The 26,643-nt window shown below is 61.5% G+C and overlaps 4 protein-coding genes across 5 annotated transcripts; 1 reads left to right on the forward strand and 3 right to left on the reverse strand.

Moving 5' to 3' along the window:
• Window positions 1-2,195: 2,195 nt before the first annotated feature.
• On the forward strand, window positions 2,196-3,713 carry RAB3A (RAB3A, member RAS oncogene family; the record flags this gene model as incomplete). The annotated part of the gene is made up of 4 exons (XM_082495418.1): window positions 2,196-2,423; window positions 2,671-2,789; window positions 2,921-3,045; window positions 3,523-3,713. 4 exons carry the CDS (start codon window positions 2,196-2,198, stop codon window positions 3,711-3,713), a joined length of 663 nt encoding a protein of 220 aa, XP_082351544.1.
• A 1,222-nt stretch (window positions 3,714-4,935) lies between these two features.
• On the reverse strand, window positions 4,936-7,579 carry MPV17L2 (MPV17 mitochondrial inner membrane protein like 2). 2 transcript variants are annotated; one of them, XR_014270044.1, is made up of 6 exons: window positions 7,375-7,579; window positions 6,933-7,103; window positions 6,552-6,628; window positions 6,326-6,454; window positions 5,191-6,236; window positions 4,936-5,115 (listed from the first exon to the last, which is right to left on the reverse strand). XR_014270044.1 is itself a non-coding variant. In XM_082495435.1 (5 exons), exons 1-5 carry the CDS (start codon window positions 7,547-7,549, stop codon window positions 6,171-6,173), a joined length of 618 nt encoding a protein of 205 aa, XP_082351561.1. In that variant the 5' UTR covers window positions 7,550-7,579; the 3' UTR covers window positions 4,936-6,170. The 2 variants fall into 2 exon arrangements, 1 of the variants encoding a protein (XP_082351561.1); XM_082495435.1 differs by having other exon boundaries at window positions 4,936-6,236.
• Window positions 7,580-8,645: 1,066 nt separating this feature from the next.
• IFI30 (IFI30 lysosomal thiol reductase) lies at window positions 8,646-11,217 on the reverse strand. Its single transcript, XM_082495471.1, has 7 exons — window positions 11,058-11,217; window positions 10,126-10,305; window positions 9,972-10,046; window positions 9,788-9,883; window positions 9,547-9,699; window positions 9,395-9,463; window positions 8,646-8,764 (listed from the first exon to the last, which is right to left on the reverse strand). Exons 1-7 carry the CDS (start codon window positions 11,190-11,192, stop codon window positions 8,699-8,701), a joined length of 774 nt encoding a protein of 257 aa, XP_082351597.1. The 5' UTR covers window positions 11,193-11,217; the 3' UTR covers window positions 8,646-8,698.
• Window positions 11,218-11,898: 681 nt separating this feature from the next.
• Window positions 11,899-25,164, reverse strand: PIK3R2 (phosphoinositide-3-kinase regulatory subunit 2). The gene is made up of 15 exons (XM_082495592.1): window positions 24,677-25,164; window positions 21,050-21,142; window positions 20,456-20,518; window positions 19,248-19,379; window positions 18,844-19,045; window positions 18,457-18,542; window positions 18,041-18,146; window positions 17,835-17,933; window positions 17,500-17,680; window positions 17,146-17,271; window positions 16,731-16,873; window positions 16,355-16,531; window positions 16,000-16,071; window positions 15,602-15,772; window positions 11,899-15,328 (listed from the first exon to the last, which is right to left on the reverse strand). The coding sequence occupies exons 1-15, from the start codon at window positions 25,014-25,016 to the stop codon at window positions 15,136-15,138; spliced, it is 2,184 nt and encodes a 727-aa protein (XP_082351718.1). The 5' UTR covers window positions 25,017-25,164; the 3' UTR covers window positions 11,899-15,135.
• Between the last annotated feature and the right edge of the window lie 1,479 nt (window positions 25,165-26,643).

Here is a 26,643-nt window from a genome sequence, read left to right on the forward strand (position 1 = left end):
CATGGGCTGTGGCATCCTCGGTGAGTCCCCGCCATGGTGAGGAGCCATACCAGGACCAAGTCCCCAAAGTCCAGCAGGGCATGGCTGGCTGAGGGGGGTCCCGGGGCCTGCGGGCTTCGGGCAGGGCCGGGGCTGGGGAGCGTGGCTGTCCCAGGGCCTGCGGAGCCCCCGGCTGGGCCCCTGCTGCCCTCCCACAGGGCTGCCATATGCTGCCTCCCCCTAATCCCCAATGATTGCCTCAGGGCGAGGGAGGACGCAGAGGCCCGGGCAGGACATGGCCACCCACCTGCGCCCCCCACCCCAGCTGGGCCGGGCACTGGGGGCACTGGAGGGGCACTGGGAGTAACTGGGGAGTACTGGGAGCACTGAGGGAACACTGGGACCACTGGGTGCACTGGGAGGGCACTGGGAGCACTGGTGGCACTGGGCCTCAGCTCAGGGGCAGGTGCTCTTGTCAGGGAATGGGGTCAGGCTGCCCGTGTCCGCAGGCCTGAGGAGGGCCGCTGGCCGTCGCGATAGTGGGACAATTCGTGACAGGGGCGGTTGTGCGTGCTCGACCCCTTTGAGTCGTCTCTTCTCCCCTCCCTCCCCCCCCCCCCGAGCGGGAATGGTCCGCCCCGCGCCCCCCGCCCGCGGGGGGATGGTTCAGCCCCCGGCCCGCAGGCCGCCGCCGGGCCGCACCACTGCGCGCTGCCGAGGGGGGGGAAGGCGCCCACCACCGCGCCGGGAGGGGGATCTCCTCCCTCCTCCCCGCCCCGCCCGGCGTGGCACCCGCCGGCTGTCCATCACAGAGCTCTGCCAACCAATCAACGCTCTCCTCCGGGGCCTATCCGATGACGTCAGCGTTTATTTACATACTTCGCCCCGCCCTCTCTCCCCCTTCCTCCCCCTTCTCTCCCCCCCACCCCCCCCCGCGGCGACGTCATCCGGGCTCTGCAACCGGCGGGGCGGCGCGTGCCGCTGCTGCAGTTGCTGCAGGAGGAGGCGGCGGCGCGAGCGCGGGCTGGAGGTGAGCGCGCGCCCCCGCGCCCCCACCTCCCCCCACCCCCCCGCCCGCCGCCCTCCATTCCCCCCCACCCCCCTGTTCCCGGGCACCCCCCGGTACCGGCACCGGGGGCGGGATGGTGGGGGGGGGCACGGCCGCTGGCGGGGATGGCGGCGGGGGGGCGGGGGGGGATGGATGATGCAGCGGGGCGGGGGGGCCGCGGTCGCCGCTGCAAGGAACGGCGGGGTGTGTGTGGGGGGTTGTCTCTCGGTGCACCGGGGACCGGCCGGGGGCAGCGGGCTCGGGCCTGCGGGGTGGGGTGGGGGCTGAGCCCCCTCCCTGCAGCACCCTGTGCACCCCCCCTAGCAGCACCCTGTACCCCTCCTCCGCAGCACCCTGCATCCCCCCCCGCAGCACCCACTGCCCGCCATCCCCACCCTCCACCCTTCCCCGCACCCCCCAGCAGCACCCACTGCTGGACATCCCCATCCTGCATCCCCCCCCCCCCAGCACCCACCCTGCATCCCCCCCCCCCCAGCACCCACCCTGCATCCCCCCCCCCCCAGCACCCACCCTGCATCCCCCCCCCCCCAGCACCCACCCTGCATCTCCCCCCCCCCCCCCAGCACCCACCCTGCATCCGTCCCCCCCCAGCACCTATCCTGCATCCCCTCCCTGCACTGCTCTGCAGCCCCGGGCAATCACCCACCTCTGTGCACCCCTGCCCGGCATTACCCCCCCCCCATCGTCCAGCAACCCCCCCCCCCCATCGCCCAGCACCCCCCTCCGCATGGGGCGGCCGGGCTGGGCACGGCGTTGCGGGGGCACCGCTGCAGGTGCCATTTTGCAGGGGAGATGCAGGAGCGGTTGCAGCGCCCCGGCCCCTAGCTGCGCCCCTGCCAGGGGGTCACGGGTCCGTCCCCCCCCCCAGTGATGGCAAACACCGGGGTCTGCGCACCCCACATGTGCTGTGGGCGCCTTCTCATTGTCCCCGCGCTGGGGGTGACGGCAGCCGGCCTGGCAGAGCCCTTCAGGGCCGAGCGATCCCGCTGGTGGTGCCTCGCCCTCGGCGTTGCTCACCCATCCCAAATCAAAATATGATTTAACCGTGACCGCACCGGTGGGAAACGTCGCCGGACCACGGCATCGCGTGAGTTTGTGACTGTCCCCCATGCCATCCCCCGTCACCGCCGCTCCCTCCGCCTTGCAGATGGCGTCCGCTACCGACTCCCGCTATGGGCAGAAGGAATCCTCGGACCAGAACTTCGACTATATGTTCAAGATCCTGATCATCGGCAACAGCAGCGTGGGGAAAACCTCCTTCCTCTTCCGGTACGCCGACGACTCCTTCACGCCCGCCTTCGTCAGCACCGTCGGCATCGACTTCAAGGTCAAGACCATCTACCGGAACGACAAACGCATCAAGCTGCAGATCTGGGTGAGACCCCCCGGGGTGTCCCTGTCGGTCCCCACGCTGGCACGGGGGTGCGTGGCATGGCGGGGTTGGGGGGGATGGTTGGTGTAGGGCTGCTCTGCCGTTTGCCGATGCTGGGGGTGATGCTGGTGCGGAGGGACGTGTCCCTGGGGACCCTGCTCTCTACCAGAGCACCCCAAGGGGTGGCCGGACCCTGCAAGCCGCCGGTGACCCCGGGGGTGACGTGCTGCTCTGCCCCCACCCAACCCAGGACACGGCTGGCCAGGAGCGGTACCGCACCATCACCACCGCCTACTACCGCGGCGCCATGGGCTTCATCCTGATGTACGACATCACCAACGAGGAGTCCTTCAACGCCGTGCAGGACTGGTGAGCACCCAAGCGGGGCTTCGGGGACCACCTCTCCGCCCCAAACTGTCTCCCCCCCTCTTCTGGGGCATCCCCCCATGCCGTGCTCTGTCCCCCCCTGCGGGTTATTTCCCTCTTTGCCTTCTCCGAAGGTCCACCCAGATCAAGACCTACTCCTGGGACAACGCTCAGGTCCTGCTGGTGGGGAACAAGTGTGACATGGAGGACGAGCGCGTCGTCTCCTCGGAGAAGGGCCGCCAGCTCGCCGAGCACCTGGGTGAGTGCGAGGGAGGGGACACCACGACACCCCGGTGCAGCCATCTTCCCACCAAAAATGTAATTAGGGGCTTAATTCCCTCGCTGTAATTCTTCCGCTGCAATAGCAGCGGTGACTTGTCACCTAAGGAAAAAAAATAAGGTGTAATTAAGCCACGAGCACCGGGGTATGATGGCGGTTTCTATTACGGCCCCGTTAACGCACCGCCGGCTGCCGAGAGGTGCCGGATGGGGAAAACGGGGTGTCACTGGGTGGGTGGTGGGGAAGCGGCCGCCGGGTGGTGGGGGCGTGCGGCACAGGCAGCCCTTCCATCAATATTTAACGAGGGGAGGAGGAGCCGTGAAAGGTTTCCGATGCTGTTGCGCGCTGGGATGCAGGGCGGCAGCGGGGTGGGGGTTTTGCAGCCCTGATGTCATTTGTCATCGTCCCCTCCACCCCGTATTGTTGTGTCCCGTCCCGTTCCCGCCCCCCCTCCAGGTTTTGAGTTTTTTGAGGCCAGCGCCAAGGACAACATCAACGTCAAGCAGACCTTCGAGCGGCTGGTGGACATCATCTGCGAGAAGATGTCGGAATCGCTGGACACGGCCGACCCGGCGGTCACCGGCGCCAAGCAGGGCCCCCAGCTCACGGACCAGCAGGCCCCCCCGCACCAGGACTGTGCCTGCTAGGGCCAGCCCCGCTCCCCTCCCCCCACCACCTTTTCCTCCAACCCCCCCCCCAAAATCGGTCAGTGCACCCCAACTCCCACCCCCTCGAGCCCCTCTTCTTGGGGGGGTCCCGTGGGGGCTTTTGCTGCTGATACCTCCGAAAGGGCTGCAGCCCCTCTAGGAGCCCCCCCCCAACATTCAGTTAGGCTGTGTCCCCCCCTTAATTTATTTTTAAGCCTGGGCTGGTAGAACCCCCTCCCCCCTCATTCTGCTTTTAGTCGCTCCGTGAGCCTCTCTGAGAAATATTATTTTCTCTGTCTGCTCGTCACCGCCGGCTCCCACCCCCCCGTCCCCTCCCTCCCTCCCTCAGGGGGGCAGACGGGACCCCAAAACCTCCTGTCCCTGCTGGGACCCCCCATCCCCATCCCCAGCCTGGCAGAGGTCCCCCCTCCTCTGCCCAAAGAGCTCCTGGGGGCTCTTTGCGCCCGGCTCTGCCCCCTCCCCCCCCGATGGATGGATATTTCCTAACTCTTGTTTATTTGTATAAATAGATGCTAATTTATGCTCCCGCCGTCTTCCTCCTTGTACATAAGAAAAACTCCGTGTAAATAGGCGTAGGAAGTGACGCTGTGCGCGTGACCTGCTGTGCTGTGGCCGTGTTGGTGCATTTATTATTATTATTACTATTATTTATTTTTTTTTTCTTCCCCTCAGTGTGGTAACCTTGCTTGTGAATATCACTTTTAAAAAGAAAAAAATAATCTATGATTTAAAGGTTTAAAAAAAAAAAAAAAAAAAAACAACAAAAAAAACTAATTAAAAATTAAATCCATAAGCGAGGCCACCCAAACAAGCTGTAGCAAATTAGCCCCGGTTTGGGGACGGGGACCTTTGCCGAGTCCCCGGTTTTGGCTTTTGGGGGGCGGGGGTGAGCGGGGCTCGGAGGAGTGTTGCTAATTTGCTGCGGGGTGTTGGGCTCCTCCTGTGTTCCTGTAGTACTGTGCTTGTGTGGAGACTGTGAATAAGTGGATATTCCTGTAGCGATGACGGACCCGCAGGTCTTGCTGCCCTTTATTTATTTTTCTTGGAGCGCTGTGTCTTTATTTTACAGATTTCCCCCCCCCCAGACCCCATTACCACCTTCCCCCCTCCCCCCCCCACCTTCCCCTTTCCTATTTTTTGTGAAGTTTACTTATGGAAGAGTTACACTGTACTGTACAAATGTCAAAAGTGTCAAAAAGAGTACAATTTCCTAAAAATCACTGTATTAAAGAAATGTTGTGAAGAAATAAATCAATGCTGAGCACCGGTTCCTCGGGGTCATTGCAGGCGGAGAGGGGGCAGCGGGACGGTCCCTCTGCTCCGTGTCGATAACCTCAGCCCTGCGCTGTCCGGCTCGTTGCCGGAAAGAAGCAAAAACGATCTGGTTTCTTAATTAGCATTCACCAAATGGCTCAGCAGCTTGTCTTGCTGCGGAGGGAGGGAGGGGTGGTCCCACCTTGGGGGTGTGTGGCAGAAGGGACGAGGGCAGAGATGTAAGTAAGGCACAGCTTTAAGCTTTAGGAAAAAAAAAAAAAATAATCACATTTAGGCAGCTTTCATCGATGCTGGAAATAAGTAAGTTCGCAGGTTATGGAGTGATTGTCTAGCTTGCCCGGGGAGCTGCGGGCCTGGGGATGAGAGGGATGCGACAGCCCAAATCCTGCACAAACTTTGCCTTAAAAACCCCCAACCGCCTCCACGGCGACTCTGCCGCTGTCGCACCCGGCGGTGGCGGCGATCACACCGCTATTTTTATAAAAATGGGGTGGCTGCAGCCCAGCCCAGCCCAGCCCACGCGCGGCGCTGGTGAGGTGGGTGCAAGGCGGAGTGAAAAGTGTGAAAAGGACCTGAGTGACTTCTCCCTTGAGCTCTAAGACCAAAAAAACCAACCAACCAAAAAAAAAGCAGCAGGGAGAGGGCTGAGGAGCTGCACCGAGAGCAGAGGGGCGGCATCCCTCTGCCCAGCAGCCCCAGCAGGAACAAGGCAGGGACCCGAGTGGCTGGCTGCTCTGGAGGGGGAGCAAGGGGACAGCCTTGCCCTGGAAAAGGGACAAAAAATCTGTCTGCAGCAGAGGGGAAAGTGCTGGGGACCTTCCCCGGGGCGCTGAAGGCAAAAGCAGTAGCTGCAGCAGCTCCTCCCTGCCCCGGCAGCGCGGGGTTTGCGGATGAATCAAAAAAAAAAAAAAATCAGCTTTACAGGCTAGCCCGTGAGAGGAGATTCGTTAAAAATATCCAAACCCATCATTGCAATCAGTAGATGAGTTAATCAGCAAGATCCGCCCAGGCTGCAGCGAGATGCAGACAGCCGCTGCAGTGGTCTCCGGCCATCGCTTTCCTTGGGTGGGTTGAGCCGCGTTTGTGGCGATGCCCAGAAAACCCCCTTGCCGCGGGCAGGAGCTTCCGAAAACGTCGCAGTCACGGAGAGCAGCTTCCTCTTCACATCCCGACGCCGCGCCGGTTCTCACGCGGCGCGTCCTGCTCGGCGCTCGGGGGGCTGCCAGGCTAGAAGACAAAGCAGGCACATTCGGCGCGAGCCCGGCTGGCCGCGGCGGCGAGGCACGGCTGCGTGGCACCGTGGCGCTGGCACTCACCCTGTGCTTGAGGTAGGAGAGGTAGGTGTCCCAGCCCAGCGTGACCACGTTGACATAAACCACCCGGTACTTGGGTGGGACGAAGAGGAAATTCATGAGCTGAGCCGCCGGCCAGACGCACCAGTCAGCCTGCCAAGAGAGCAAAGAGCAGCCAGGCGCTCCCCGCCGGAGCCCCGTCCCCACCAGGGGTGGGGTGGGGAGCTCAGGGCAGGAGGAGTATATTTACCTTGTAAAACTCCCAAAATTTCTCCTTCAGCTCCTCCCAGCTCTCCTCTAGAGACTGGCCCTCCAGCGTGCCCATGCCTGTGGGGACAGACGGATGTCAGTGGCGATGGGAGCGTTCACAAGGCTCCACGCTGATGGGAATTGCCATCTCAGCTGTGCCGGACACCAAAAAATGCCAAACCCCCTCCCCCCCCACTGTGGGATGGAAGGGCAGCACCGGCATCAGCCTCAGGGAGGGACCCCCGGGAAAAACCACGTCTGCCCCACCAAGGGAGGGTGACGGGCGTCATGCCAGCACCCACGTGGCGTTAACACGTCACCGGCAGCGCGGGCCACGCTCATTTCTCAGCGACACCGACCCAAGGCGGGTGCCACCGCGTACCGAGGAAGTACCAGATGCCCAGGGCGGGCGACGCCACCAGCTGATCGATGAGGACTTTCTTCAGGACGGTTTTCAGCCCCCGCACGCCCCGCGCCGGGAAGGCAGTGTCCAGCCACAGGTACCAGTAGTGCATCAGCGGGCCCATGCTGCAGCCGACGGCGAACATGCGGCCTGCAACACAACACCGCCGCGGGTCACCCATGCATTATTGATGTGACCCCCCCTCCATCAATGTCGCCCCACCACCCCCCCCGAAAGTGGATCCGGCTCTGGGGAAGGCACAAAGGGAGTGTGGCTTTGCGTGGTGGCGGGGAGCTGGACCCTAATTCCCCCCCCTCTCCCCCCCGTGATAACCAGCATGAATTAAACATGTCAGTCTGTCCTGCATCCGTGTGTGTGTCCCCCCCCTGGTTTGTGCCTCCCTCCCCTTCTGGGTTGTCACCTGTGCGGTCCACCTGCAGCTCAGTGTCCGGGTGCCGCCGGCGGTGCCAGGCCTGCTGCAGCGTGTCGCCGGTGGCCAGCAGCGCGCCGCAGCTGGCCGTGTTGGTCAGCAGGAGCAGGCGGCCGGTGAAGAGTGGCTTCCAGCAGCGCAGCAGCCGCCGGCCCCGCACCAGCATCCTGCGGGCAGAGATACCCCCCCCGGCCCCCCCCCCTGCCACAGGGGTCAGTGGGAGGGAGCCCCACTCCCCCCAGTTACTCTTGATGTAACACCCCCACCCACCCCCGTGCTCCCCGTTACCCCCTGTGCTCCCCAGTTCCCCCAGTTAACACTGCCGTACCCCCCGAGTTCCCCGTGCCACCCAGTTATCCATGTTGTGCCCCCGAGTTCCCCCAGTTAGCCCTGCTGTGCCCCCCCAGTTAGCCCTGCTGCGCCCCCCAGTTCCCACAGCTGTACCCTCCACTCATCCACGCTGTGGCTCCCAGTTACCCCCAGTTAACACTGCTGTACCCCCCCAGTTCCCCGTGCCCCCCTGTTCCCCCAGTTTGCCCTGCTGTATCTACCCAGTTCCCTCAGATAGCCCAGCTGCATCCCCCCCAGTTAGCACTGCCGTACCCCCCCAGTTCCCCTGTATCCCCCCAGTTCCCCCAGTTAGCCCTGCTGTGCCCCTCCAGTTCTCCCAGTTAGCCCTGCTGTACCCCCCATTTATACATGCTGTGGCTCCCAGTTCCCCTAGTTAATACTGCTGTAACCCCCCAGTTCCCCCATGCCCCCGCTGCCCCTTCTGCCCCCCAGTTCCCCCAGTTAGCCCTGCTGTGCCCCCCAGTACCCCCCAGTTCCCCCAGTTAGCCCTGCTGTATCCCCCCAGTTCTCATGTTGTGCTCCCCAGCTCCCCCTGCTGGACCCTCCCCGTCCCCCCAGTTCTCCCAGTTCTCCCAGTGCCCCCAGTCCCCCTCCCCGTCCCCGTATCAATTGCCTCCCCCTCCCCCCCCCCGCGTCCCTCCCCCCTCACCGCCGCGCGCTTTCGCCACCGGCACGCGGAAGCGGCGGTGCATCACGTGACGGAGCGTCTTCCGCTTCCGGCGGCCGCCATGACACTTACGGAGGCGCAGGCGGCCGCCATGACACCCACCGAGGCAGCCGCCGTTCGGCGGGGCCGGCAGCAGCCCAGGCCGGGCCCGGCGTCCCGGGGCCCCGCTCCCGCACCCCCCGCACCGCGGCGGGGCCAGGCCGCCCCCTCTCCGCTCCCACCACCACCACTCCGGACCCTCATGTTTTTCCATAAAATCATCCTTTTTATTGCTCGCTCGTGCTCCCGCGTCGTCCCTCAGCGCCCGCAGCCGACAGGGGCCTTCGGGGCCCGCGAACCCCCACAGGCGTCGGGCCTCTCCCCCTGCGGAGAGCGGCCGGTAGAGCCCGGCGGGGCGAACTGGGGGAACCGGGGGGGCACGGGAGAACTGGGGGGGTACAGGGCTAATTGGGGGGGCACAGGGGAACTGGCGGGATACAGCAGGGGGAACTGGGGGGCACAGCAGGGCTAACGGGGTAAAGCAGGGGGAACTGGGGGGGGCAATGGATAACTGGGGAACTGAGGGGCTACAGGGGAACTGAGAGGGTACAGCAGAGCTATGTGGGGGAACGGGGTGGGGGTACAAGGGAACTGGAGGGTATGGCAGTGCTAACTGGGGGCATACAAGCAGGGGGAACTGGGGGGGTACAGCAGCACGAACTGGGGGAGCTTGGGTGCACAGCATGGATAACTGGGGTATCAGGGAGGCATACAGTGCAACTGGGGGGCACAGCAGTGCTAACTGGGGCGTGCAGGGGGAACTGGGGGAGGTACAGCAGTGCTAACAGGGGGAACTCGGGGGCACAGCATGGATAATGGGGGGGCACAGGGGAACTGGGAAGGGTACAGCAAGGCTAACTGCGGTAATGGGGGGCACAGGAGAACTGGGGGGGCACAGCAGTACCCCCGGGGACGGGGACGTGTCCCCCAGCCCCACCACCCTCCCTTTCCCACCTGGTAGAGGTGGCAGATCAGCCCCAACAGTGAGGCCTGCGCCTGCTCCTGCAGCTCGTCCGTGTGTTTCTGTGGGGGGGTGAGATGGGACCAGTCAGGGGGGTCCCACGGTGCCCCAGCCCCCCCGTTCCCCCCTCTTCCCCCTGCCATACCCCGTTGATGAGGATCCAGGGCACGTATTGGTGCGGGGGGTCCAGCGCCTGGGTCAGCTGGGCGTTGCGGTGCATCAGGTCAGCCCCCGTGTCCCCCTGCACGCAGGCGGTGATGCGGTCCGCGTCCAGCTGCGGGGCGTAGACCTGCAGGCACTGGGGGGGACGGGGAGGGGGGGACACACGGGGAGGTCAGGGGAACGGGAATGTCTCCGTGGTGCAGGGGACGGGGAAAGGGACATACGGCCTCCAGGTTCTTGGTGACAGAACTGCCTGACTCCAGGCAGAAGATGACGGGGAAGTAGGTGGTGAAGTTCTTGGCCTCGTGCATCAGACAGGTCTACGGGGACAGGGTGGGCGGTGAGGGGCTGCCGGATGCCCCCTTATGCCGGCACCATGGGGATGGGGACCGTCACCATCACCGTCACCTCGATCATGTTGCCCAAACACTCCTCTGGCCCATGCTGGCACTGGAATTGCCACTTCCCGCTGACGTTCCTCTCCTGCGGGACCAACCGGTCTGAGCGGGGCTGATGGTGCCGGGGTGACGTGCCGGCGGCACCGGGTCTGGCCGGCTCTTACCTGGGCATTGCCGTAGGGCACCAGGGTGATGCTCAGGGCCTCGCTGGGCAGCAGCAGCCAAGTGGTGAAGAGCTGCTGGACTAGAAACCAGCGGCACGCCGGGCACAGGCTCTCATAGAACAGGCTCAGCTCCACCGGTGCAGCCGCCGGGCGCGAGAGGTTGGCACAGCGGCTCTCTGCCTGTGTGCATGAAGGTTTTGGGGTATGGGAGAGGGAGGTACAGCTGCAGCCCCCCTCCCCCCCCCATTTTCAGGGGATGGGGGTATGCAGGGCTGGGAGGGAAGTGAGAGCAACGTGGGGGGACCTCTTGCAGCCACAGGATCCCCTGTGCTGCCGGCACGCTACGCTGGGGCTTTCCACAGGAACTTCCCCAAAATATTTTTGGGGAAAAAACCATACATGGCGGGGCCAGGATGCACCTGGGGGGGGGTACAGCTCAGCACCCACCCGCCAAGTGGTGGCTGCAGCCCCGCAGGGCTTGCAGGGCACTGCTGGATCCACCGTCACAGCGGTGTCACCGTCCAGGGATGTTCAGAGTGGAATAAGCTGAAAAGCTGTTCTATGCTGAAAAAGCAGAAGTGCCAGCAGCGCCTGGGGAAGGGTTGGGGTTGGGGTCTGACTGTAGCACAGCATTTTCCCAGAGAAGCCAGGGAATGCCATGGTGCCAGTGCGGCACAGGGGCTCCGAGCATCCCTGCGGTGTGTCAGCCTGTGCCGCAGGGATGCTCAGAGCTGGCACTTGCACCAGGTGCCGTGGCTGGGTGAAGCCCCAACACCGTCCCCGCGCTCCCCAGCCCCGCTCGCTGGGCAGACACCCAGCCCCGCACCCGGCGTTTTGGTGGGATGTGTCTCCACGTGCCAGGTGGCTGTGCCCTGCGTGGGTTGCCATTGCGGGTGGGTGGCCGGGGTAGCCCTGGCACCGGTGGCTCTGACCTGGCAGGCGACGGCGATCTCCCATGAGCTGCACCAGAGATGGGCCGGGTAGTCACAGCCGGGGAAAGCCACCCCGAGCCCTGGGGCCAGCAGGGCCACCAGCACTAGGAGAGCCAGTGGCACCGTGGGGGCCATGGGGACGGTGGGGTGGCGTGGAGGCGAGCCCGTCCCCGCGAGGACTTTTAAAGGCTGGCTGTGCCCGCCTCCGCACGCCCTTCCTGCCCGGCTCAACCGTCCTCCTCATGTGACACCGACGCTGCTGACTCAGGCGGGGCCGTCCGGCTCCGGCCACCCCCTGTCCCCAGTCACAGCCCTGAATTGGAGCTTTGGGGTTGCAGTCCCTTGCTCCAGCCCTGCCGGCGTCTGCTGCTTCCCTGCAGGTTGCGACGTGTTGTCGACGGAAACTCAACTCTGAGCAGCCCACGCTTGGTATCTCCCAAAAAAGCAGGGGGGTGTCTCCATGTCAGACCCCTGCCACGGTCTGCTGAGCCCCCCCCCCCGGGCTCGGCATAGGGGCCGAAGCACCCCCAGCATGGCAGTGCCAGATGCGGGCAGGGAGTGCTGCCCAAAATACCCCCTGGGCTCATTTCTGGGGCTGAACGTGGAAGAACCTTGTACTTCCCCTGCTGTTTATAGCCGCTGTTTCCACCCGTTTCTCACCCCTTTGGGCTTGGATGCCGCCCCCTCACTTGCCCGGCTGGTGAGCCCAGAGAGCAGAGCCCCGGCATGGCCCAGCACCGTTTGGGCGATGGATCACATCCTGCACCCAGCCCCAACGCCCTCCCGCTTCCGCTGCCCCAGCGTAACAACCCTCCCACAGAAATCTCTGCAGCCATTTCATTAATTCTGTTTATTTCTTTTTTCTTTTTTTTTTTTTTGCGGGCTTTTTTGAAGTACCGTACAAAAAAAATCCTCTTACAGTAACAAATACTGGGTTTACATTAGTAAACATCAACAGAAAGCATAGAGAACTACTGCTGGTAACGAACAACTGAAGTGGCAAGTTATTTATTATTGCATATACCTAGGAACTAAAAATCTCAGGAGCGCTCACGCAGCCACCGCGTCCTCTCTGAGCACAAAGCCCCCACAAGAGCCCTCGGCGGGGGGGAAGCACGGAGCATCCCAAGCTGGGACACAGAGTGACAAACCCCGAGCTGTTCCTTGGGAAGCAGGAACGGCCTCGTTGCACCCGCGGGACGCGAGTGCGTGGCTGATTTGGGGGGACACGGGGCAGAGGAGTGGGGGGTCACAAGCAGCAAAGCACAGCCCGAGGCCTCAAAACACATCGCTACCGGGTTCGTCCGGCGGCGCGAACAGCACGAGCGAAAGCATCAAAGGACAAATCACAACTAGCTTATTCTGGGGGAGCTGCGCTGCAGGGAGCTCAGGGCTTGGGCTTCCACCCCAAGGGGCAGGCGAGGGCAAAGCGGCGTTTCAGGGAACCGAGTCAAGCACCGTCAGGGAAAGGCAGCCCCGGGGAAGGGCATTTTCCTCCTCGTTGTACACAGGACTCGTGAGCAGAGCCCCATCGGAGCCGGTCCGCAGTGATGGGTGCTGGTGGGCAGGAACGGCAGTGCTGGAAGATGCAGAAGGGCAACTGTGACGCCCGCCGTGACCACACTGAGCTGCCCACGCTCCTGGGGAGGGTGAGGCTCCAGCTGGGGGACAGGAAGGGACAGTGTGGGGAGAACAGCAGAAATTCAGCCGAAAGGGTAAAAAAACCCCACTGTCATGAGAAGCTGGAATTTCCCCGGGCAGCAGAGCCAGGGTGAGCACCAAGCAAAGTGCTGACAGGCGATGGCGTGAAGCTGAGACTCTCCCAGATGCTCGGCAGGCCCCGGCATGAGTCGGGAGCAAACCCCCCCCTGGCAGGACCGGCCCCAAACTTGCATTGGTGGGGGGACGTGGCCCCGGTGGGGCGAGCAGCTGGAGGAGCCAGCCTGCCCCACGGCGCAGGGATGTGCTGGAAGCGGAGGACCAGCACAAAGACCCTGGGCTGAAAATAAGCCACTGCGACCTGTGGAGGAGTCTGGCAACTTTGGGGTGTTGGTGTGGGCCCCCCGGCCACCACACAGACGCCAGGAGGCCTGTGCAGAGAGGGCTATGAGCACGGGGCTTCCCTGCCCTGTTCCCACGTGCTCCCATCTCTCATGTGTCCAAGCCCAAACTATTCCCTTAATTATCCCTGACAGCTTTTCCCAAGTGATCCCCAAATCCAAATGCAGCCTCTCCTGGGCTGTGCACCCCACGGCCCGCCTGGCCCATCGCCTGTCCCTTCCATGGCACTTTGGCACCTGAGCGCACGCTCGAGCTGCCACGGGTCAGGGATGGCACCACTGCCCTGCATCCTCACAGCACCAAACACCAACAAACCAGAGGAAGCAAAAAACACGGCCGAGGGGCCAGAGAGGGTGCGCAGAGCAGGGAAGGGGGTCTGTACAGTGGAGCATAGGAGAGCTGCCACAAGCAACAGAAATGGGACGTTTAGTCCATCAATCCCAGATCCGAAGATGCAGACGGCGTGTTGAGGACAGCATGCAGGCAGAGCACGAGCACGCAGCACCCTGCGGATCCGGCGCAGCCCGAGTCGCAAGACAAAGCAGAAGCGGCAAAGCCTTTAGCATCTACCAGCCCGTCCCGAGGATGCGGCCTCCAAAAGGGAAAGCCTTTCCGGCAAATCAAGAGGACAATTAATGCTTTCTTCAAGCTAGGCAGACAGGATAACCCAGTAAAGCAAATACCACCACGGCCTCAACTCTCAGCCCGGGTCCAGCTTTTAAAGCTCTTCTAGGGCCACCTCGGTTGCCCTCGAGCCCTCTGAACTCCGAAACAAATCCCTGCCCGCGCCAGCCAGCTACGATGGGCAGCACTACCGCAACCCCCAGCTCTTTCACCCCAAGTCCCCATACAGTACTCATGATTATAAGTGCTTTGCATACATAGTTCAACATCATGCATATACGTTTCTATGCGCTAAGGCCCTTGGCTCAGCGGAGATACCGTCCTCCTGCAGCAGAGAGGTCCTTCATTTTGCGTAGGGCTCGTAGTGTGCATCGGACTCCGGCCCCCTCCTGCTTCAGCTGGCAGGACCCGAGTCTGCAACAGCCTGGCCAGCTGCTGCCCACGCGCTTGCATATCGTAGTGGGAGTTCAGCAAACACCAGTACTAGGTAAGCAGCCGATTACAAAAAGAACCATATTTACAGAGCTACAGTTAGCTTCAATGGGTTATGTTTGCAGAAATTCACCGAAGACAGCTGGAAAAAACGAGCTGTGCGTTCCACAGATTCTGCCGGGTAAAACACGGGTACCAACATGGATTTCACAGCTTAGTTGGCACAACGAAGGTGAGAGATTCATCGCTAACTGGATCCTCCCTCCCCAGACAAGAACACTCAAGAGGTGGTTACAACACCAGGGAACAAGACGGTGAGGTGGGGCACGGCACAGAGTGGAGACCTCGGCCGAGAAGCTGCACGGAGGATGGGGTTTCTCCTTTCTAAATGAGTCTCTGCGTGGAAGAGCAGCACCCCTCGTACCAGACGTCACCGCAGCCCACAAGATCACTGAGGGAAGTGAGAGTGGAGGATGCACATGCTCAACTGAGCCTCCTCCTCTGCCTCCTGTGGCATCCGGGCAGGGAGCCCCTCACTCAGAGCAGCACTCGCGACCGCTTGGCCGGGGCAGTGACCGATGCCATAGCGCACCAAGGAATTGGGACTCTAGCTCTACAGTGATGCGTAGCGGGGCGACCTGCCAACAAGAAGGGGATCTGACCTGCTTATCAGGGAAGGGGAGGGGGCTGTGCTCACCCACAGCGATTCAATCACAACTGGACCCCACCTCCTAGAGGCTGGAGCCCACTGGGAGTCAACAGCCCAGCCTTTTTGTCCCATCAGCCAACACGGGTTTCAGCTACTGACCAAAAGGGACACCAGGAACGGTCACAGACATCTCAGAGGCTCTGAAGGGGCAGGAGCACAGAGACTCAACTATACAGGGTGCAAGAGTCCAGAGCCAGAAAGCAGCGCCCTGGGGAGAAGCTGAAGGCAGCTGTTGTGTTGTGCATGGGCTGCTCATCTGGCTGGCGGCTGGGAAAGGACCGGGTGAGCCAGCGTGACATTCAGGGAGTCATTGTGCTGCACCAGGGACGTGTGCTTGTAGTGCAAGACCAGGTCCTTGAGGGAGGCGTAGAGGTTGTAGGGTTCAGCGAACCCATAGCCGGTCGCCGTTTTGTAGATCACGCAGTGCTTGGTGTCACCGTCCACCCTGCCAGGGAGACAAGGGAGCACAGATCAGTGGCACGCCAGGGAGCCCTGCTGGGACAGGGACAGCAGAGCACAAGCAGGCGTCATCGCAGCAGCCCAAAGATGCATCTAGCCCTGGCAGGAGGAGCCAAGGCAGATGGGAGACCTTGGGGAAGCCCAGCCTGCCAGCTGACGCCTCCGCCAGCCTCCAGCATCTGGCGAGAGAAGGGCAGAGCGATGCAGGAGCACAGCCCACGCCAGTTCCATCCCACCACGTCTGCTTGGGGATACTCACACCACGGAGCAGGCGTAGCATCCCTTCTGGCTGCTCTCGCGGATCAGGAAGGTGCCGTCCCGCTTGCCACACAGCATCTCTTCTGCCTGCAAGCGGTTGATCTTCCCCACGTACCATGTCCGCTCCTCGTGGTGGGGAAGCTCCTCCTCGTCATCCATCATGGAGTACTGGCTGCAATCGAGCACAGGCAGGGTGAGACTCCCTTGGTTTGGGCACGTGGCCCCCGCATCTCCCCTCCCACAGCTAGCTGCCGTCACCCCTGCTGGCAGGGAAGGCGTCCTCAGCTCCCAGACAAGGAGATGGGACCTGCCCGTGGCCCCAGAGCGGGCAAAACCGGCTGTGCAGCCCACGCTCCTGCAGCCCCTCACATCCCACAATGTGCAAGCAGGGACACTCACTCCTCCGTCTCATTCTTGATGCCCAACCACTCGTTGATTTTCTTCTGCCGGGCACCCTTCTGCGTCAGCCACCTGGGGAAGAAGAGGCAGAGCTCAGCGCAGGCAGTGTGCCCGGCCTGCGGTGTCTGAGCCAGGCACTTGCGCAGCCATCGCCAGAGGGCAGCAGCCGTCCCCTTTGAGGGACCGCCGTGCCCCAAGGCTGCACGCTGCAGGGCTTGCTCCTGCACCGAGCAGCCCGCAAGCCGGTCCAACCAGCCTCAAAGCCCTCACGGAGCCAGCTGGATAGCTCCCGGGCTGGGCTGGAGGGGCAACGGGGCCCCACTCCCAGCCCTCCGTGGGGGCAGGCACTACGTACACTAAATACTGGTCCCGCAGTTTGCGCAGCTGCATGAGGTCTGGCTTGAGGCTGTTCATGCGCTTGTCGATCTCCCGGTTCTCCGAGGCTTGTTTCTTCAAGTCCTGCTCCAGCTTCATCTTGCTGTCGTGGATCTCCGTGATGCGAGACTTGAGCTTCTCCGAGTTCATGAGGATCCTGGGAGAAGGAGGGGGGTTTAGGCTGTGAGCCAGAGTGGGGGAGGCAGAGGAGGCAGCCTGCCAGCTCCAGCCCACAGCACGATGCTGGAGAGACAAGAATTGCACATGCTTTGGCTCTGCACAGGACCGGGATGATCCTTCCAGCCCCCAAGGCCCTTGCCCAGGCAGGGCAGGTCACCACCACCCCCCGTCCTTACCGTTGCACTTCCTTCTCGTTGCCCTCCCGTCGGAAGCGCTCGATGTACTCCTTGCTGCATTTCTCCTGCGTCTGACACTGCTCCTCAAAGATCTTGATCGTTTCGTTGAAGGCCTCAATTGCCGTCCTCTTCATCTGCAGCTCCTGAAAAGGGAGGGGAGAGCTGAGGAAGGGGGAGGATTTGGGCAGGTTTCTGCCCATTCGCATCTCCTCTCCCCCCCTCCCCAAAGCAGCACTGTCCTTGCTGCAGCCAAAATATCCCCCTCTCCAAAGCCCATTCTCTGGGGAGACCCCTCAAGTCCAGGAGCAGATAAATGGAGCAGTGGGCACCCCAGCTCTGCTCTGCACACAGCGGCATGGCTGCCAGCGATGAGGGGATGTCAGTGCAGCCCATGGGGAAGGCAGTGCCTGCCTACCTGGGAAGTGCGTGTGTACTCCTCATACAGCAGGTCATACTCCCAGCTCTTGTCCTGGTACTGCTGGTGATAGACCTTCAGCTGCTCCCCGACGGCTTCCACGCTGTCCTCTTTCACCACTTGGTCCTGCCACATGCACATCCTCAGTCAGGACCTGCTCCTGCCCTACTGCCCCTCTGCAAGGTCACATGAAGCCCCACCAGCCCTGCAGGATGCCTGTCACCCCACAAAGCAATTCCCACCATAGGGGAAGGGGTGGTACACTGTCATCTACCAAAGGGCCAGGGATGGACGAGCAAATGCCCCTGGTTCAGGCTGTGCTGGCCAGCCGTGTCCCCGTGGCACAGGCCTCACCTGCTGGTATTTGGAGATGGGGTAGAGCAGCCTGGTGTCCAGCTTGGCGTTGTACTGGGCAAGCGACTCGTGCCGGTAATGGGTGATGAGCTCCACCACCGAGCCGAAAGTCAGGGGCTCTGAGAAGCCATACTTCCCTTCCCGGTGAAAGATCTTGATCAGCTTGTTATTGCCTCCCTTCCTGTAGCGGGGAGGGGAGAGAGGGCACTTACCACCATCCCAGCACCCTGCACCAGCCTGACATCTGGGCATCCAGGCAGCTGTAAGCACAGGGACATGTGCCGACAACTCCACCCCAGAGTAGCGGAGGCTCTCGGGGGACCTCAGCGCCCTACCTGAGCGTGAGCGTGTACTCCCCTTGTATCTTGCTGGAGGCATCGCGCACCAAGAAGGTACCATCTGGCGTGTCCCGTAGCTTCTCGTTCACCTCCTCCCTGCGAGGAACATGATTGTCACGGCCTGTGAGGTGCAGCCAGAACTCCCCTAGATAACCCGACAGAGACAGGGCACCCAGGATGTGAGATGCCAGCCACCCCCTTACCGGGAAATGTCTCCCCAGTACCACTCGGCATCCTGCAGGGGCATGCTGTTCCCGTTGGCCAGGCTGGCTGCGCTGGGCTTTGGCTTAGGCGGTTTTGGAGGCAAGGCTGTAAGAGAAAGCAGGATTGAAGCAGGGTGAGCCCAAATCCCCACTCCCCACCTTTGCCACGGGCAATTCCTTGGAGCACTGAGTCCCTCTCCCTGCAGTGACCATCCTGGGAAGCTCCGCTTGGCCGCCAGGCTGCCAGGAGCTGCTCGAGGCGCATCTACAGCAGCAGATGAGTGCCTTGAGCAGGCATCCAGGCACAGCTGGGCTACAGAAATGCCGTCGGCAACCCGCTCACGGGGGCAGAGACTCCACACCCACAGAACACAAATGCCAGCGCCTTGGGCTCCAAGGAAAGGGCATCTCAGTACCTGGAGGCAACTGTTCCGGCTCCAGCTCCTTCGTCTGCAGAAGTGTCTCCAGAAACAGCACGGAGAAGTCAGGACTCAGTTCTGGGCTGCAAAGAGAAGCCAAGATCAGCGGTTGTGGGGGAGAACTTGGCACTGCTCCCGTGCCCCCCAGGCAAAGGGGCCGCTGGGGTCATCTGGTTCATCCCAGCTGCCAGATCTGAGGCTGACCCAGAAACAAGGGCTCTGTCCTGGCTTTGAGTCCCATCTCTGTGTGCTGCCAGCAGTTTAATCCCACGCACAGCGAGGTAGGGCCTGCAGGCAGACCTGCTGTTACAGGCTGGACTCCTCGTCCTGGCAGGCACAGTGGCTGACACTTGGTACATGGCTGGAATCGAAAGCCTCACGTACCTGGCGCCAGGCAGCCGGAGGAGAAGGGGGCCGAAGATCTCTCCCAGGACCCGAGGGTGGAGGCTGTTGCTCTCGGCCTGCTGCGATACCTTCACCAGATGCCGGAGCAGGAACTGCAGGGTGAGCGTGTTCTGGAGCGGGACCGCAGGCGACTCCAGGGCCAGCAGCAGCTGCTTCCGGCAATTCTCCGGCTGGGGGATCTCTGGGGAGAGAATAAGACACGATGGAAGGGTTGGGACAGCCAGCGCGGCTGTCCATGCTCCAACTGCGTCACAGTGTGGGAGCGCTGTCGGCAGCAGGGGCCATGCGCCAGACCCCATAGGGACAGGACTTATTTTAATACCCCAAACGCATCCGTCTTGCCCAGCCACCCGTTCCCAAGTGGGGCCAGGGGAAACCCTTACCCTGCAGGATGCGAAGGATGTCTCCATGCACAGACAGCGGCACCACGGGGGAGGGCAGGTCCTGCAGGTAGCCTCGCAGCGCCTCACCCAGAGAGTGCACGTCGAAGAGCTCCAAGTCGCCCAGGGTCCAATCTGCCAGGGCACAGATCTCCCATGGGTGGCAGGCACAGCACCGGCCACCCAGCCGGCAGCTCCGGTGCTGCCAGCACCCGTCCCAGAGACCACTGCGTACCACCCAGCCAGCTATCACGGGACACGGCAGCCTGGCACCAGGAAGGAGCTCAGGCAGCCCTCGGGCAGCCGAGCATCCCACATCACAGAGGACACCTGGAAGTGCCCCCTGCACCCCAGAAATAAGCTGGCTCTGGGAATTCAGGCAGGCCCACCCCCAGGAGGGCATAGAGGCCATTTCGGGTGCCCACACCCTTTGCCCTGAGCCCTGACACTGGAATTCTGGGCACGCACGACTCGTGTGACAATTCTGTTCCCCGCTGCTGGTAGAGACAAGCGCAGACAGATCAGCCACACACTGAACCCAACGGGGAAAACGTCTCCCTCAAACCGTGCTGTCCCACAAAGGCAAGGCGTAGGCTGTTGGGACAGCACATAAAGCCCATCCCGAAAGCAACGCGACCAGAGCTGACAGCACCGTGTAGTTGGGGTTTGCAAGAATGTCTGCGGAAGGGGACAAGCCAGTGTGGTGCTGGATAAGGCCCAAACCCAGCCGAGAGGCAGACAGCTCCGAAGGCTTCCCGGCAGAGACATCAGCCGCCGGCACAGTGGAGCCAAAGCTCCAGCCACCAAGCTGAGCTGAAAGATCCTCCCCTGCTTATTAGTGGTGTGACAGAGCCAGAGAAGCCTCCGCCAGCCTATCAGCAGAGCACCCCGAGACTGGGGCACCCCGAAGAGACAGCGGGAGACAAGAGCAGGGGTTCACTTGGTGACCTGTGAGTCTCCGAGCCGGCGCCACATCCCTTTACTCCAGCCCACAGACAGTGTCAGAATTCCCCCCCTCCTGTCCCTTCCACACGAGAGGGGGACGTGTCGGGACGGGGACAGCCCAGCCCCACAGGCAGCGTGCTGGGAGTCAGGAACTGCCGGGGACAGGCGAGCCTGGCCTGGATTGCATTACTGCTGGCGCTGTCACATCCACTAATCTCCTCCATCTGAGCAGATTCGCCTCCTCACCACGCGGAGCTGGTTCTTACCGGTTCTCAGCGCTTGCCTCAGTTCGGAGCCAGATGTCCTGTACAACATCTCGCTGTCTAACCCTGCGGAAGCGGGGACACTGCTGTTAGCTGTGAGCCGCGCAGCTCCCAGAGCACGCACCGTTTCGGTGCCAGCCCGGCAGCAGCAGGCAATGGCTGTGGCACGGTTAACCAGGCCTGGATGGTGTCCAAGCTAACCTCCTGCAGATGGTGCTGCAGCCCCCTTGGCCCCCAGGACACACAGTTCAGTGGTCCCATTTCTCCCCCATGGCACAGATCTGGGCCTGGAAGCACTTCCCAAACCCCAGCCCCCATCCGGGGTGCATAGGCACCCTGCATGCAGACCCAACAGCCTCATCCCAGGTGAGGTGACACAGGGACGGTGCAGCGGGGTCAAGCCCAGCTCTGGGGAACAACAGCTCAAGCCAGGAAGGAGCCAGAGACTCCCCTCTTCTGCAGGCAGCTGCGTCCTGCATGTCCCACAGAGCTTGGTGCAATGCCAACAGCTTTTAAAGACAGCTGCCTGCCCCCCTGCCCTCACTGGGGGGCTTTGGAGGGGGTATCAGCCCCTTGGTTCTCAGCATCCCCCCTTACCTTTCTTCTCGATAGCTTCCACTAGCTTCACCAGCAGCGGTGGTGCAATCTCAGGAGGGCTGAACTGCTCCTGCAAGTCTGGGAGAGGAGACCCTGGCGGAGAGGGAGGGAGAAAAGGGGTCAGCCCCAGCTCAGCTCCCAGCAGAAACTCTGCAGTGGAGCTAGGTTGGGGCACAACCAACGCTGCTCCCAACAGCAGCGTCCAAGAGCGAGGAAAGCCATGGTCCCTGCCGTGAGGCCACAGCCCAAGCGAACGCTGCATGGAGGCCACAAGGAACCACTGAGCTGGCCTAGAAACCGGCACGGCACTTGTTGAGCCCGGCCTTGCTCCGAGCCCCCAATAGGGTGTGCATAGGGGGTTCCCTACTACTCCCTGCGGAGGCAGAGCCTATCTCCCTGGGGACCCCGGTACCCGAGCAGGCAGCGGAGGGGTTAGCAGGGCTCCCAGAGCTCAGGCAGGTCCCTGCCCAGCGCAGGGCTGGCGGAGGAGCGCGGCCAGGGATCTCGCTCGCGGTGGTGAGCTGTGATTAATCCAGCGATTCAGACAGAACGCCGTGTCAGCAAATTCCTGCCCTTGATTGCTCATTTAACATGGAAACCAGCCCTCTGACTCCCCCTCCTCGCGAGTCCACAGCCTCAGTGCAAGCTATTACAGGGCGCAGACAGCCCACGGCATGGGACTGGGGTTCCCCCAAGCTTCCCGGGGGATCTACGGCACTGCATCGGGTGGCATTTCACTGCCACCTCCAGAAGATCTTGAGGTCCCAGCTCTGGGCACCCCCCTTCCCCTGTGCTGGAGGGGTGACGCATGCAAGGCAGGAGCACGCAGGCCCGGCCGGGCAGCTGCCAGCGGGAGGCTTGCTGAAGGATGAGCGGTGCCAGACCCCATCTTGCTTCCAGCTGGGCACCAGCCGGTACAGGAGGCTCCTCTGGGCTGGTCCACAGCACCAGGCAGACCCTGGGGAGCCCGCGGTCAGTGAGGACAGCCATCACACTCCGCTTTGGGGAAGAAGAGCCAAAAAAGCTGCGCCCCCATTGCGAAACACAGCTCTGTTGTCATGGATCTGACCCGAACTTGCCCGATGTGGTCTTGCCACGAGGCGCAGCAAGCTGAAACTCTGCACCCGGCCGAGCCTCCTGCACCCACAGCCTCGCAGGGAAGACAAAGCAGCTCATGTTGGTGCAGCTGCAGAATGGGGAGCAAATGGGGCAGGCACCCAGCAGTGCTGCAAGGACCTGGGCTGCTGGGGGGGGGAAGGGGGGGCATTCCCCCAGCAGAGAGAGCCCCTGGGCACAGCCAGGGGCCCAGCGTGGTGCTGGTCAGGGTGGGGAAGCTGCAGGCAAGCCGCCAGGCTGGCAGTTCTGAGCCTGACCCTTGGGAAGGGCTGAAGGGAGAGTAAATACTGGTGCTGCCCACGTGGCCCGGATGGGAATGTGCTGCTTCAGCAGGCAGCAGCTTGCCTTTTTTTTTTTTTTTTTTTTTTTTTTTTTTTAAATCAGGCAGCCTGTGCTGGAGCCAGCAGCAGCTCCCGAGCCTGCCGGGCCTTGGGGCTGGGCTGCTGCGAACAAGGCTGCTCACAGCACAGCCGGGGCAGCTGCGGAAATATTTCCGAGCCGCATTTTCCGCTCGCGTTCTCCGCGGAAGGCAAACACCAGCAGCTCGTAAATTCACCGGCAGAAAGCACCGGGTCTGGCCGCTCTGTGGGACCAGCCCTGCTCCCGGGTGGTGTGACAGCTGTGGCACTGGCCCTGCTCTGTGTGTGACACGGTGGGGCTACGGGATCCCTGCCACCCAAGGCAGGACCAGGCAAACAGGGCAGAATTGCTGCCAGCTATGAGTTTCGTGGGGCAGCCAGGAGACATCTCTGCACCTCCCAAAGTGCAGACCACGAAGAAATAACACGGGCTTGGCTTAAATACAGTTTCTCAGTTGCAAAAATGTGTCTCCCCACACCTGGACCTTCGCATTTGAATTACTACCCTGCAGGCCCCGGCTGTGCCCAAGGTGGAGGTCGGCTGTGGAGATGCACCCAGAGGGGACGGGGACAGGGCTGGTGCCCCCCTTGTGTGCCCTAGTACCTGACTTTCTCTCTGCTCCATCCCCAGATGGGACACAGACAGGTTGGCTTTTGGTTTTTTTTCCCCAACCACGTCTTTTCTGTGTGTTGGGAGCTTTGGCACATATCTTCTTCCACATCCCAAATATCCCCACCCCTGTGCAGGGCAGCAGCTTTGACCACCCAGACACACCTCCACCAAGCGCTGCTTGAGAAGAGGAGGAGAGAGCCCATGAAGACACAAATACAGCCCCCGAGGGAGCGCAGGGCTGGATACAGGCAAGGCCAACGCATCCACCGCAGAGCATGCCCCAGGCTCCCAAGAGGAGCTGCTTTCTTGGAAAGGCAGGTTGCGAGTGGGATGACTCAGGTCAGCAGCTCTCGCTGCCAACCCAAACGTACGGCCCGGCTGCATTCCCACCCTGCGGAGATGTTTCCTGGGGCCACCCCTCCGGCTCTGGGAGCAGGAGCATGGGAAGCAGCCAGCCCCACCACCCTGGTTTCTGAGACACAGGCTCCTTTCCGTCCTTAAGACCCCAGAGATGTTTCGCAGAGCTAGAAGCACCTGATGGGATAGCTGTGGCTCCCAGGCAGAGAGGGATGGGGAGGACGCAGGACTGCCAGCCAAGAGCGTGCTCTGATGCCCACCAAATCCTGCTGCTGACCCTACTCCTCCTGTGTGCACCAGCACAAGGTCTTCTGCAAGGCATGGGATGGCAAAGTGTGGCTATCACCCCTGTTTGCCACCTCAGCGCAGCCGGGGCCTGCTGAGCCCCTGCCACAGAGCTTATGTGCCCAGGAGAAAAAAAAAAATAGGCAAAGAGAAGGCAGCTGCCACAGCTCTATGGGCAGCGCTGAGGCACAGTGGTTCTCCCAGCTCCCGGACCGGGTCCGTGCCAAGCGCAGCGCCGGCTGGGAGGCAGCCGCAGGTGCAGGATGGCCCATGCCCTGCCTGAGGGCGGCTGCCCAGCCCCAGCAAGAGCTCTGTGATCACGGGGAGGGACGAGTGCCAGGCAGACAAGCAATTAGCTCCAGTTCTCAGAAGTACTCTTTTAGACCCTGACTTTTCTCCTCTTGCCCAGAGACAAGTAATTGTGTGTCTCAGCGGGGCTGAGCGGCTCTTGGCAGGGAGCAATGCCCCCGGCGCTCTAGAGGCAGAGGCAGGGATGTGGTTGGGAGAGGTCAGGACTTATTCCTAAAGGGAGGGAGTGGAGCAAAACTCTCAGCAGAGCAGGGAGACGGACGAAGGATCACGGGGATCCTGGCCGGTCACGGGCCAGAGAGAGAGAAGGATCTTGGAGAGGTAAGAGCGGGACAGGTATTGGCCCAAGAAGCTCTGCTAAGCAGATCGACAAGCTGGAGGAACAACATGCTTTTCTCTCAGCCAGGACTGAGCGTGAGCCCACAACTCCCAGGCACTCGACCGCACTGCTGCCAGCAGGGCAATCCAGAGCTACTGAGCCAAGGTGAGGGCTTCACCGCTGTCCTGTGAAGCCACTCACACCCCCTCATCTGCTGGATGCCAAGAGTGGAGGTGTCTTGGTGCAACGCGGCAGGCAGCAGGTCTTACCTTGCTCTGGAGCCTCCTGCAGCCGGCAGCCGCTGGCCCCCGGCGTTGCGGGTAGGGGTCTCTGCACTCGAGGCCGGTGAGAAGGGACGGAGATCTTCACGGGCCCCACGTACTCCACGTACGTGCCGGGAAAGTCACCCTTCTGCTTGGTCCGCTCGTTGACACCCAGGATCCATCCAATCTGATTGGGGGTCTGCTCATCCCCATCTTTGAAGCCCAAGGCTTGCAGGGCGCCCTTGCTCACCACCAGGATGTCCCCAGGCAGCAGATCAATGTCCTCCTCACGCTCCTTGCGGTAGGGGTAGAGCGCGCGGTACTGGAACCCATCAGTGCTGCCCATTCTCTCTGTCGTGGGGAGAATGGCTCTGGACGACGAGGCAGCACCTTTCAGGCAGGAGAGGAAGGATCTCAGAGGCAGCACTCCCCCATCAGCACTGTGAACGTCTCTACGTGAATCAGCACCCCAGGAGCCTGGTCCACGTGCCCTGGTGCGCTTAGGTGCAGCCCCTTTTCCTTAGCTTGAAACCACGATTCAGCCAAATTATGGAGCAAAGGGAGAAAGAGACAAACATAATCCAGCACTCGCGAGTGGGCATGCAGCAAAGAAACAGGAGATGGGGGTCTGCTTCACCAAAAAAGAAACAGGTTTCTTGGAGTCTGGGGGGCAAAAGCACGGCACGCTTCCAGCCCAGAACGGTGTGGCATGCTACGTCTCCCTTCCCAGTTCCTGCAAAGAGAAGAAGACCTGTCACTGAACAGCCAGGCACCGCACAGCCTCCCGAGATGCCAACATGAAAACTAGGGGTTCGTCAGAGCAGCTGAGAGAAGCAGGACTTGTTTCTCTCCTACCTACCAGGTGATGCTGAGCCCTGGATCCAACCAGGACATGCTAACAGCAATTTACACTCCCAAAAGCAAGAGAGTAGCCAGGGCCTGCGTGCAGGAATGCCACCTTCTCTCTGCTATAACCAGGCACCAGCTCTGCATCTTAAAGAGGTTCAGTCCTGCTTCTTCAGCTTACCCTCGTCGCAGCACTTATGCAAACAAGAAGACAACAAGTGGGACAAAACAGCCTTTATGCAGGAACTTTTGCATACAGAAAGGGGTGACCCTGCAACCACCAGCTGGAGGCCCTGAATAGCTGCAAAACAAACAGATCTAACCTTTTCTTGTTAAATCGATTAAATTTCACAGTTCACCTTTACATGTCCCCATGCAATCCCTCACAAAGTCGTTTTCTGAAGGTAGCTGCCCACAAATGTAGGTTAACCAAGCTTTCAGCGAAAGGCTTTGGAGATGCTTTGCCGTTCCCACAGAGCAGCACTTCAAAGCTTTGCTCTGAGCAAAGCAAATTTTTGAACTTTTCAAAAGCAGCAACAGCATCAAGTGCGGGCACGGGTTTGTTTTTTTTTGGTTTTTTTTTTTTTTTTTTTTTTTTTTTTGCAGAGATGGAGGTGAGGGGAGTTAAAATAATCTTCAGAAGCCTTCAAGTCTACTTAGAACTGCTAACTGCCTTTCAGCTATTCAGAGAGAAATTGAAGAATATGCTGCCTGCCCTGCCCAGAAATCTACCAAAAAGAACAAACCTGGGTTATAACATGTTGTTGAAGGGATGTATGAACTGGGGCATTCCCACCAGCCGGGCATGTCCTCTTTTCCCATCTCCTCCCAGCCGCACAGGCCAGTTTTCCATCTCCCCCAGGCAAATCCCAGCACTCCGGTTCCCGCAGCCACAGCGTGCGGCTGAGGAACGGACCTACAAAGCACAGGGGCAGCCAGAAACCAGCCTTCCCAGGGACACCCTAGGCCTGCTGAAACGCTGCAGGTCCTATTAACGGCTTGAGCTGTTTTGGCCCAGAAACCACCAAACCCAGCTCAAACTCTCGAGTCTCATCTGAAAGCTATTAGCGAGCAAGAAGGCGCTTCTCAGGGCTGCTGGAGCCTCTGCAGAGGGAGGAGAGGAGGCA

This window comes from Vanellus vanellus, assembly GCF_965231255.1.
Source record: "Vanellus vanellus genome assembly, chromosome: 25".
NCBI classification, from domain to species: domain Eukaryota; kingdom Metazoa; phylum Chordata; class Aves; order Charadriiformes; family Charadriidae; genus Vanellus; species Vanellus vanellus.